Genomic DNA, 14,728 nt, shown 5'->3' with positions numbered 1-14,728 from the left:
ACACACACAGAGAGAGAGAGACCCAACACACACACACACACACAGAGAGAGACAGACCCAACACACACACACACAGAGAGAGACAGACCCAACACACACACACACAGAGAGAGACAGACCCAACACACACACACACAGAGAGAGACAGATCCAACACACACACACACACAGAGACAGACCCAACACACACACACACACACACACACACACACACACACACACACACACAGAGACAGACCCAACACACACACACACACACACACACAGAGACAGACCCAACACACACACACACACACACACAGAGACAGACCCAACACACACACACACACACACACACACACACAGAGAGACAGACCCAACACACACACACACACACACACACACACACAGAGACAGACCCAACACACACACACACAGAGACAGACCCAACACACACACACACACACACACACACACACACACACAGACACAACACACAGACACACACACACACACACACACACACACACACACACACACACACACCCAACACACACACACACACACACACACAGAGAGACAGACCCAACACACACACACACACAGACACACACACACACACACACAGAGACAGACCCAACACACACACACACACACACACACACACACACACACACACACACATAGAGAGACAGACCCAACACACACACACACACACAGAGAGACAGACCCAACACACACACACACACAGAGAGACAGACCCAACACACACACACACAGAGAGACAGACCCAACACACACACACACACAGACCCAACACACACACACACACACACACACACACACAGAGACAGACCCAACACACACACACACACACACACAGAGAGACAGACCCAACACACACACACACACACACAGACCCAACACACACACACACACACACAGACCCAACACACACACACACACAGAGACAGACCCAACACACACACACACACAGACCCAACACACACAGACACACACACACACACACACACACACACACAGAGAGACAGACCCAACACACACACACACACAGAGAGACAGACCCAACACACACACACACACACACACACACAGAGACAGACCCAACACACACACACACACACACACACATAGAGAGACAGACCCAACACACACACACACACACACAGAGAGACAGACCCAACACACACACACACACACACACAGCGAGACAGACCCAACACACACACACACACAGAGAGAGACAGACCCAACACACACACACACACAGAGAGACAGACCCAACACACACACACACACACAGAGAGACAGACCCAACACACACACACACACACACAGACCCAACACACACACACACAGACTCACACACACACACACACACACAGAGAGAGACAGACCCAACACACACACACACAGAGACAGACCCAACACACACACACACACACACACAGAGAGACAGACCCAACACACACACACACACAGAGAGACAGACCCAACACACACACACACACACACAGAGACAGACCCAACACACACACACACACACAGAGAGACAGACCCAACACACACACACACACACACACACAGAGAGACAGACCCAACACACACACACACACACACACAGAGAGACAGACCCAACACACACACACACACACACAGAGAGACAGACCCAACACACACACACACACACAGAGACAGACCCAACACACACACACACACACACAGAGAGACAGACCCAACACACACACACACACACACAGAGAGACAGACCCAACACACACACACACACACACACAGAGAGACAGACCCAACACACACACACACACACACACACACACACACACACACACAGAGAGACAGACACACCACACCACACACACACACACACGCACACAGAGAGACAGACCCAACACACACACACACAGAGACAGACCCAACACACACACACACACACACACACACACACACACACACAGACCCAACACACAGACACACACACACACACACACACACACACACACACACACACACACACACACACACACACACACACACACACACACACACACACACAGAGAGACAGACCCAACACACACACACACAGAGAGACAGACCCAACACACACACACACACAGACACACACACACACACACACAGAGACAGACCCAACACACACACACACACACACACACACACACACACACACACACACACACACACACACACACACACACACACACACACACACACACACACACATAGAGAGACAGACCCAACACACACACACACACACAGAGAGACAGACCCAACACACACACACACACAGAGAGACAGACCCAACACACACACACACAGAGAGACAGACCCAACACACACACACACACACAGACCCAACACACACACACACACACACACACACACAGAGACAGACCCAACACACACACACACACAGAGACAGACCCAACACACACACACACACAGAGAGACAGACCCAACACACACACACACACACACAGACCCAACACACACACACACACACACAGACCCAACACACACACACACAGAGACAGACCCAACACACACACACACACACAGACCCAACACACACAGACACACACACACACACACACACACACACACACACAGAGACAGACCCAACACACACACACACACAGAGAGACAGACCCAACACACACACACACACACACACACAGAGACAGACCCAACACACACACACACACACACACACATAGAGAGACAGACCCAACACACACACACACACACAGAGAGACAGACCCAACACACACACACACACACAGAGAGACAGACCCAACACACACACACACACACAGAGAGACAGACCCAACACACACACACACACAGAGAGACAGACCCAACACACACACACACACACACACAGACCCAACACACACACACACAGACTCACACACACACACACACACACACACAGAGAGAGACAGACCCAACACACACACACACAGAGACAGACCCAACACACACACACACACACACACAGAGAGACAGACCCAACACACACACACACACAGAGAGACAGACCCAACACACACACACACACACACAGAGACAGACCCAACACACACACACACACACAGAGAGACAGACCCAACACACACACACACACACACACAGAGAGACAGACCCAACACACACACACACACACACAGAGAGACAGACCCAACACACACACACACACACACAGAGAGACAGACCCAACACACACACACACACACACACAGAGACAGACCCAACACACACACACACACACACAGAGAGACAGACCCAACACACACACACACACACACAGAGAGACAGACCCAACACACACACACACACACACACAGACAGACCCAACACACACACACACACACACACACACACACACACACACACACACAGAGAGACAGACACACCACACCACACACACACACACACGCACACAGAGAGACAGACCCAACACACACACACACAGAGAGACAGACCCAACACACACACACACACACACACAGAGAGAGACAGACCCAACATACACACACACACAGAGAGACAGACCCAACACACACACATACACTCACACACAGAGAGACAGACCCAACACACACACACACACACACACACACACACACACACACACACACACACAGGGAGACAGACCCAACACACACACACACACAGACAGACCCAACACACACACACACAGAGACAGACCCAACACACACACACACACACACACAGAGAGACAGACCCAACACACACACACACAGAGAGACAGACCCAACACACACACAGACCCAACACACACACACAGACCCAACACACACACACAGACCCAACACACACACACACACACACAGACCCAACACACACACACACACAGACCCAACACACACACACACAGACCCACCACACACAACACACACACAGACACCACACACAACACACACACAGACCCAACACACACCACACACACAGACCCAACACACACCACACACACACAGACCCAACACACACCACACACACACACAGAGAGACAGACCCAACACACACACACACACAGAGAGACAGACCCAACACACACACACACACAGAGAGACAGACCCAACACACACACACACACACACAGAGACAGACCCAACACACACACACACACACACAGAGACAGACCCAACACACACACACACACACAGACAGACAGACCCAACACACACACACACACACACACACAGAGACAGACCCAACACACACACACACACACAGACAGACAGACCCAACACACACACACACACACACACACACAGAGAGACAGACCCAACACACACACACACACACAGACCCAACACACACACAGACCCAACACACACACACAGACCCAACACACACACACAGACCCAACACACACACACACACACACAGACCCAACACACACACACACACACACACAGACCCAACACACACACACACACACACAGACCCAACACACACACACACACAGACCCAACACACACACACACAGACCCACCACACACAACACACACACAGACCCAACACACACCACACACACAGACCCAACACACACCACACACACACAGACCCAACACACACCACACACACACACAGAGAGACAGACCCAACACACACACACACACACACAGAGAGACAGACCCAACACACACACACACACACACAGAGACAGACCCAACACACACACACACACACACAGAGACAGACCCAACACACACACACACACACAGACAGACAGACCCAACACACACACACACACACACACACACAGAGAGACAGACCCAACACACACACACACACACACACACACACACACACACACACACACACACACACACACACACACACACACACACACACACACAGAGAGACAGACCCAACACACACACACACACACACACACACACACACACACACAGAGAGACAGACCCAACACACACACACACACACACAGAGAGACAGACCCAACACACACACACACACACACACAGAGAGACAGACCCAACACACACACACACACACACACAGAGAGACAGACCCAACACACACACACACACACACAGAGAGACAGACCCAACACACACACACACACACACACAGAGAGACAGACCCAACACACACACACACACACACACACAGAGAGACAGACACACCACACCACACACACACACACACGCACACAGAGAGACAGACCCAACACACACACACACAGAGAGACAGACCCAACACACACACACACACACACACACAGAGAGAGACAGACCCAACATACACACACACACAGAGAGACAGACCCAACACACACACACACACACAGAGAGACAGACCCAACACACACACACACACACACACACACACACACACACACACACACACACACACACACACACAGGGAGACAGACCCAACACACACACACACACAGACAGACCCAACACACACACACACACACACACACAGAGACAGACCCAACACACACACACACACACACACAGAGAGACAGACCCAACACACACACAGACCCAACACACACACACAGACCCAACACACACACACAGACCCAACACACACACACACACACACAGACCCAACACACACACACACACAGACCCAACACACACACACACACAGACCCAACACACACACACACAGACCCACCACACACAACACACACACAGACACCACACACAACACACACACAGACCCAACACACACCACACACACAGACCCAACACACACCACACACACACAGACCCAACACACACCACACACACACACAGAGAGACAGACCCAACACACACACACACACAGAGAGACAGACCCAACACACACACACACACACACAGAGAGACAGACCCAACACACACACACACACACACAGAGACAGACCCAACACACACACACACACAGAGACAGACCCAACACACACACACACACACAGACAGACAGACCCAACACACACACACACACACACACACAGAGACAGACCCAACACACACACACACACACAGACAGACAGACCCAACACACACACACACACACACACACAGAGAGACAGACCCAACACACACACACACACACACACACACACACACACACACACACACACAGAGAGACAGACCCAACACACACACACACACAGAGAGACAGACCCAACACACACACAGACCCAACACACACACACAGACCCAACACACACACACAGACCCAACACACACACACACACACACAGACCCAACACACACACACACACAGACCCAACACACACACACACACAGACCCAACACACACACACACAGACCCACCACACACAACACACACACAGACACCACACACAACACACACACAGACCCAACACACACCACACACACAGACCCAACACACACCACACACACACAGACCCAACACACACCACACACACATACAGAGAGACAGACCCAACACACACACACACACAGAGAGACAGACCCAACACACACACACACACACACAGAGAGACAGACCCAACACACACACACACACACACAGAGACAGACCCAACACACACACACACACACACAGAGACAGACCCAACACACACACACACACACACACACAGAGAGACAGACCCAACACACACACACACACACACACACACAGAGAGACAGACCCAACACACACACACACACACACACACACACAGAGAGACAGACCCAACACACACACACACACACACACACACACACACACACACAGAGACAGACACACCACACCACACACACACACGCACACAGAGAGACAGACCCAACACACACACACACAGAGAGACAGACCCAACACACACACACACACACACACAGAGAGACAGACACAACATACACACACACACAGAGAGACAGACCCAACACACACACACACACACACACACACAGAGAGACAGACCCAACACACACACACACACACACACACACAGGGAGACAGACCCAACACACACAGACAGACCCAACACACACACACACACACACACACACACACACACAGAGACAGACCCAACACACACACACACACACACACACACACAGAGAGACAGACCCAACACACACACACACAGAGAGACAGACACACCACACCACACACGCACACCCACACAGAGAGACAGACCCAACACACACACACACACACACAGAGAGAGACAGACCCAACATACACACACACACAGAGAGACAGACCCAACACACACACACACACACACACACACACACAGAGAGACAGACCCAACACACACACACACACACACACACACGGAGACAGACCCAACACACACACACACACAGACAGACCCAACACACACACACACACACACACACACACACACACACACAGAGACAGACCCAACACACACACACACACACACACACACAGAGAGACAGACCCAACACACACACACACAGAGAGACAGACCCAACACACACACAGACCCAACACACACACACAGACCCAACACACACACACAGACCCAACACACACACACACACACACAGACCCAACACACACACACACAGACCCAACACACACAGACCCAACACACACACACACACAGACCCAACACACACACACACAGACCCACCACACACACACAGACCCAACACACACCACACACACAGACCCAACACACACCACACACACACAGACCCAACACACACCACACACACACAGACCCAACACACACCACACACACAGACCCAACACACAACACACACACAGACCCAACACACAACACACACACAGACCCAACACACAACACACACACACAGACCCAGCGCACACGCAGACCCAGCGCACACGCAACACAGACCCAACACACACACACAGACCCAACACACACACACACACACAGACCCAACACACACACACACACAGACCCAACACACACACACAGACCCAACACACACACACCCAGACCCAACACACACACACCCAGACCCAACACACACACACACAGACCCAACACACACACACACACAGACCCAACACACACACACCCAGACCCAACACACACACACCCAGACCCAACACACACACAGACCCAACACACACACAGACCCAACACACACACACACACACAGACCCAACACACACACACACACACAGATTCTTGAGCTGATTGTGTGTCTCTTCCTTCCCCCCCCCCCCCTTACCCCTCGTCTCTCTCTTTCTGTCTCCCCCCTCGTCTCTCTTCCTCTCTCCCCCCCTCACCCCTCGTCTCTCTCCCCCCCTTACCCCTCGTCTCTCTCTTCCTGTCTCCCCCTCACCCCTCGTCTCTCTCTTCCTGTCTCCCCCTCACCCCTCGTCTCTCTCTTCCTGTCTCCCCCTTACCCCTCGTCTCTCTCTTCCTGTCTCCCCCTTACCCCTTGTCTCTCTCTTCCTGTCTCCCCCTTACCCCTCGTCTCTCTCTTCCTGTCTCTCTTCCTGTCTCCCCCCTCGTCTCTCTTCCTGTCTCCCCCCTCGTCTCTCTTCCTGTCTCACCCCTCGTCTCTCTTCCTGTCTCACCCCTCGTCTCTCTCTTCCTGTCTCACCCCTCCCCCTCGTCTCTCTTCCTGTCTCCCCCCTCCCCCTCGTCTCTCTTCCTGTCTCCCCCCTCCACAGGGATGGTATAGAGTTTGCCTTTAAGTACCAGAACCCCCATGGTGCAGAGTTCCCTCCTCCTAACCTGGCCTTCCTAGAGGTCCTCTCAGAGTTTTCCTCCAAACTGCTGCGACAGGACAAGAAGACTGTGTAAGTACCTGCCCTGTGTGTGTGTGTGTCAAATTATTATGGCACAATAAGCAGACTGTGTGTGTAACCCGTCTCTCTCCTCCTCCCAGTCACTCGTATCTGGAGAAGTTTATGTCGGAGTCGATGTCGGAGCGTCGTGAGGACGTGTGGCTGCCCTTAATCTCCTACCGGAACAGTCTGCTAACAGGAGGAGAGGATGGGGACCGGATGTCGGTAACGTCAGGCGCCAGCAGCAAGACCAGCTCCATCCGCAGCAAGAAGGGACGGACGCCAATACACAAGAGTAAACGCATCGAGGGTGGGTCTATCTCTCACAAACACAGACATACACTGAGGGTACTAAACATTAGGAACACCTTCCTAATATTCAGTTGCACTCCCTTTTGCCCTCAACAGCCTCAATTCATCAGGGCATGGACTAGTCAAGGTGTGGAAAGTGTTCCACAGGGATGCTGGCCCATGTTGACTCTAATGCTTCCCACAGTTGTCAAGTTGGCTGGATGTCTTCTGGGTGGTGAACCATTCTTGATACACACAGGAAACTGTTGAGTGTGAAAAACCCAGCAGCGTTACAGTTCTTGACACAAACCGGTACACCTGACACCTACTACCGTACCCCATTCAAAGGCGCTTCAATCTTTTGTCTTCCCCACTCACCTTCTGAATGGCACACACACACACACAATCCATGTCCTTCTTTAGCCTGTCTCCTCCATCTACACTGAAGTGGATTTAACATGTGACGTCAATAAGGGATCAGAACTGTCACCTGTCATGGAAAGAGCAGGTGTTCTTAATGTTTTGTACACTCCCTGTGTAAATACAAGTACCTGCAGATGTTGCTAAAATATGTGTTTTTCTCCGTCTCTCTCTCTGTGTCGGCCCACTAGAGGAGAGTAGTGTGGAGGCCTCCTGGCTTCGTGGTAATGACAGCCTCCAGACACCGGGGGCGCTAACCACCCCTCAGCTCACCTCCACCGTCCTCAGAGAAAACCCACGGCAGGCGGCGGACACACACCTACCTGACCACGACTCTGAACCTGGCTCAGAGAACGACTATGTACACAAGTAAGTGTGTGTGTGTGTACGCACGTGCACTGTGTGTGTGTGTGTGTGTGTGTAACCCTCTCCTCTGCAGTCCCCAGATGCAGATGTCTTGGCTAGGCCAACAGAAGATGGAGGACAGCAGGAAGGATAGAACAGCCATGAACTACATGAAGGCCCGCAACCAGACTGTCAGACAAACTGTGTACGTGTCTAGTGTGTGTGTGCACGTGTCTAGTGTGTGTGCACGTGTCTAGTGTGTGTGCACGTGTCTAGTGTGTGTGCACGTGTCTAGTGTGTGTGCACGTGTCTAGTGTGTGTGCACGTGTCTAGTGTGTGTGCACGTGTCTAGTGTGTGTGCACGTGTCTAGTGTGTGTGCACGTGTCTAGTGTGTGTGCACGTGTCTAGTGTGTGTGCACGTGTCTAGTGTGTGTGCACGTGTCTAGTGTGTGTGCACGTGTCTAGTGTGTGTGCACGTGTCTAGTGTGTGTGCACGTGTCTAGTGTGTGTGCACGTGTCTAGTGTGTGTGTGCACGTGTCTAGTGTGTGTGTGCACGTGTCTAGTGTGTGTGTGCACGTGTCTAGTGTGTGTGCACGTGTCTAGTGTGTGTGCACGTGTCTAGTGTGTGTGTACGTGTCTAGTGTGTGTGTGTGTGTGTGTGTACGTGTCTAGTGTGTGTGTGTGTGTACGTGTCTAGTGTGTGTGTGTGTGTACGTGTCTAGTGTGTGTGTGTACGTGTCTAGTGTGTGTGTGTACGTGTCTAGTGTGTGTGTGTACGTGTCTAGTGTGTGTGTGTACGTGTCTAGTGTGTGTGTGTACGTGTCTAGTGTGTGTGTGTACGTGTCTAGTGTGTGTGTGTACGTGTCTAGTGTGTGTGTGTGTACGTGTCTAGTGTGTGTGTGTGTACGTGTCTAGTGTGTACGTGTCTAGTGTGTGTGTGTCTAGTGTGTGTGTGTCTAGTGCGTGTGTGTCTAGTGCGTGTGTGTGCGTGTGTCTAGTGTGTGTGTGTGTGTCTAGTGTGTGTGTGTGTGTGTGCGTGTGTCTAGTGTGTTTGCGTGTGTCTGCGTGTGTCTAGTGCGTGTGTGTGTCTAGTGTGCGTGCGTGTGTGTGTGTCTAGTGTGCGTGCGTGTGTGTGTGTATGTACTGACCCCCCCACCTCTCTCTCTCTCTAGTGTGTGTATGTACTAGAGGTCGACCGATTATGATTTTTCAACGCCAATACCGATTATTGGAGGACAAAAAAAGCCGATAACGGCCATTTTTTAATTTTTAAAAATTTGTCATAATGACAATTACAACAATACTGAATGAACATTTATTTTAACTTAATATAATACATCAATAAAATCAATTTAGCCTCAAATAAATAATGAAACATGTTCAATTTGGTTTAAATAATGCAAAAACAAAGTGTTGGAGAAGAAAGTAAAAGTGCAATATGTGCCATGTAAGAAAGCTAACGTTTCAGTTCCTTGCTCAGAACATGAGAACATATGAGTCTTCAATATTCCCATGTAAGAAGTTTTAGGTTGTAGTTATTATAGGAATTATAGGACTATTTCCCTCTACCATTTGTATTTCATTAACTTTTGACTATTGGATGTTCTTATAGGCACTTTAGTATTGCCAGTGTAACAGTATAGCTTCCGTCCCTCTCCTCGCTCCTCCCTGGGCTCGAACCAGGAACACAACGACAACAGCCACCATCGAAGCAGCGTTACCCATGCAGAGCAAGGGGAACAACAACTAGAAGGCTCAGAGCGAGTGACGTTTGAAACGTTATTAGCGCGCACTAACTAGCTAGCCATTTCACTTCTGTTACACCATCTCGGGAGTTGATAGGCTTGAAGTCATAAACAGAGCAATGCTTGACGCACAAAGAAGAGCTGCCGGCAAAACGCCCGAAAGTGCTGTTTGAATGAATGTTTACGCGCCTGCTTCTGCCTACCACCACTCAGTCAGATACTTGTATGCTTGTATGCTCAGTCAGATCATATGCAACGCAGGACACGCTAGATAATATCTAGAAATATCATCAACCATGTGTAGTTAACTAGTGATTATGATTGATTGTTTTTTATAAGATAAGTTTAATGCTAGCAGGCAACTTACCTTGGCTTACTGCATTCGCGTAACAGGCAGTCAGTCTCCTTGTGGAGTGCAACGAGAGAGAGGCAGGTCGTTATAGCGTTGGACTAGTTAACTGTAAGGTTGCAAGATTGGATCCCCCGAGCTGACGAGGTGAAAATCTGTCGTTCTGCCCCTGAACGAGGCAGTTAACCCACCGTTCCCAGGCCGTCATTGAAAATAGGAATGTGTTCTTAACTGACTTGCCTAGTTAAATAAAGGTGTTAAAAAATATTATTATTATTTTAAAAATCGGCGCCCAAAAATATTGATTTCCAATTCAATCAAATCAAATTTATTTATATAGCCCTTCGTACATCAGCTGATATCTCAAAGTGCTGTACAGAAACCCAGCCTAAAACCCCAAACAGCAAGCAATGCAGGTGTAGAAGCACGGTGGCTAGGAAAAACTCCCTAGAAAGGCCAAAACCTAGGAAGGAACCAGGCTATGTGGGGTGGCCAGTCCTCTTCTGGCTGTGCCGGGTGGAGATTATAACAAAACATGGTCAAGATGTTCAAATGTTCATAAATGACCAGCATGGTCAAATAATAATAAGGCAGAATAGTTGAAACTGGAGCAGCAGCACAGTCAGGTGGACTGGGGACAGCAAGGAGTCATCATGTTAGGTATTCCTGGGGCAAGGTCCTAGGGCTCAGGTCCTCCGAGAGAGAAAGAAAGAGAGAATTAGAGAGAGCATATGTGGGATGGCCAGTCCTCTTCTGGCTGTGCCGGGTGGAGATTATAACAGAACATGGCCAAGATGTTCAAATGTTCATAAATGACCAGCATGGTCGAATAATAATAAGGCAGAACAGTTGAAACTGGAGCAGCAGCACAGCCAGGTGGACTGGGGACAGCAAGGAGGAGTCATGTCAGGTAGTCCTGGGGCATGGTCCTAGGGCTCAGGTCCTCCGAGAGAGAGAAAGAGAGAAGGAGAGAATTAGAGAACGCACACTTAGATTCACACAGGACACTGAATAGGACAGGAGAAGTACTCCAGATATAACAAACTGACCCTAGCCCCCCGACACAAACTACTGCAGCATAAATACTGGAGGCTGAGACAGGAGGGGTCAGGAGACACTGTGGCCCACTCCGAGGACACCCCCGGACAGGGCCAAACAGGAAGGATATAACCCCACCCACTTTGCCAAAGCACAGCCCCCACAACACTAGAGGGATATCTTCAACCACCAACTTACCATCCTGAGACAAGGCTGAGTATAGCCCACAAAGACCTCCGCCACGGCACAACCCAAGGGGGGGGGGGCGCCAACCCAGACAGGATGACCACATCAGTGACTCAACCCACTCAGGTGACGCACCCCCTCCAGGGACGGCATGAGAGAGCCCCAGTAAAGCCAGTGACTCAGCCCCTGTAATAGGGTTAGAGGCAGAGAATCCCAGTGGAAAGAGGGGAACCGGCCAGGCAGAGACAGCAAGGGCGGTTCGTTGCTCCAGAGCCTTTCCGTTCACCCTCCCACTCCTGGGCCAGACTACACTCAATCATATGACCCACTGAAGAGATGAGTCTTCAGTAGAGACTTAAAGGTTGAGACCGAGTTTGCGTCTCTGACATGGGTAGGCAGACCGTTCCATAAAAATGGAGCTCTATAGGAGAAAGCCCTGCCTCCAGCTGTTTGCTTAAAAATTCTAGGGACAATTAGGAGGCCTGCGTCTTGTGACCGTAGCGTACGTGTAGGTATGTACGGCAGGACCAAATCAGAGAGATAGGTAGGAGCAAGCCCATGTAATGCTTTGTAGGTTAGCAGTAAAACCTTGAAATCAGCCCTTGCTTTGACAGGAAGCCAGTGTAGAGAGGCTAGCACTGGAGTAATATGATCAAATTTTTTGGTTCTAGTCAGGATTCTAGCAGCCGTATTTAGCACTAACTGAAGTTTATTTAGTGCTTTATCCGGGTAGCCGGAAAGTAGAGCATTGCAGTAGTCTAACCTGGAAGTGACAAAAGCATGGATTAATTTTTCTGCATCATTTTTGGACAGAAAGTTTCTGATTTTTGCAATGTTACGTAGATGGAAAAAAGCTGTCCTTGAAATGGTCTTGATATGTTCTTCAAAAGAGAGATCAGGGTCCAGAGTAACGCCGAGGTCCTTCACAGTTTTATTTGAGACGACTGTACAACCATTAAGATTAATTGTCAGATTCAACAGAAGATCTCTTTGTTTCTTGGGACCTAGAACAAGCATCTCTGTTTTGTCCGAGTTTAAAAGTAGAAAGTTTGCAGCCATCCACTTCCTTATGTCTGAAACACATTCTTCTAGCAAGGGCAATTTTGGGGCTTCACCATGTTTCATTGAAATGTACAGCTGTGTGTCATCCGCATAGCAGTGAAAGTTAACATTATGTTTTCGAATAACATCCCCAAGAGGTAAAATATATAGTGAACATTTTTGTCCTCTGGCGTCCTTGGGTAGACAGAGGGAATCTGGAAGGACATCAAGGAATCTTTGTGTTGTCTGTGAATTTATAGCACGACTTTTGATGATCCTTGGTTGGGGTCTGAGCAGATTATTGGTTGCAATTGCAAATTTAATAAAATGGTGGTCCGATAGTCCAGGATTATGAGGAAAAACATTAAGATCCACAACATTTATTCCATGGGACAAAACTAGGTCCAGCGTATGACTGTGACAGTGAGTGGGTCCAGAGACATGTTGGACAAAACCCACTGAGTCGATGATGGCTCCGAAAGCCTTTTGGAGTGGGTCTGTGGACTTTTCC

General features: G+C 50.0%; 1 protein-coding gene across 1 annotated transcript in view; it reads left to right on the top strand.

Moving 5' to 3' along the window:
* Window positions 1–14,728, top strand: part of LOC139402460 (cohesin subunit SA-1) — a 55,044-nt gene that overhangs the window by 35,652 nt on the left and 4,664 nt on the right. Inside the window, exons 20-23 of the mRNA XM_071146418.1 lie at window positions 8,684–8,812; window positions 8,902–9,110; window positions 9,703–9,880; window positions 9,951–10,061. Of these exons, the coding sequence (XP_071002519.1) occupies window positions 8,684–8,812; window positions 8,902–9,110; window positions 9,703–9,880; window positions 9,951–10,061 (627 nt within the window). The remainder of the gene's footprint in view (window positions 1–8,683; window positions 8,813–8,901; window positions 9,111–9,702; window positions 9,881–9,950; window positions 10,062–14,728) is intronic.

The sequence above is a fragment of the Oncorhynchus clarkii genome, unplaced genomic scaffold (genome assembly GCF_045791955.1).
Source record: "Oncorhynchus clarkii lewisi isolate Uvic-CL-2024 unplaced genomic scaffold, UVic_Ocla_1.0 unplaced_contig_1721_pilon_pilon, whole genome shotgun sequence".
In the NCBI taxonomy this organism is placed as follows: Eukaryota; Metazoa; Chordata; class Actinopteri; order Salmoniformes; family Salmonidae; genus Oncorhynchus; species Oncorhynchus clarkii.
This window is presented reverse-complemented; position numbering and strand designations above follow the sequence as displayed.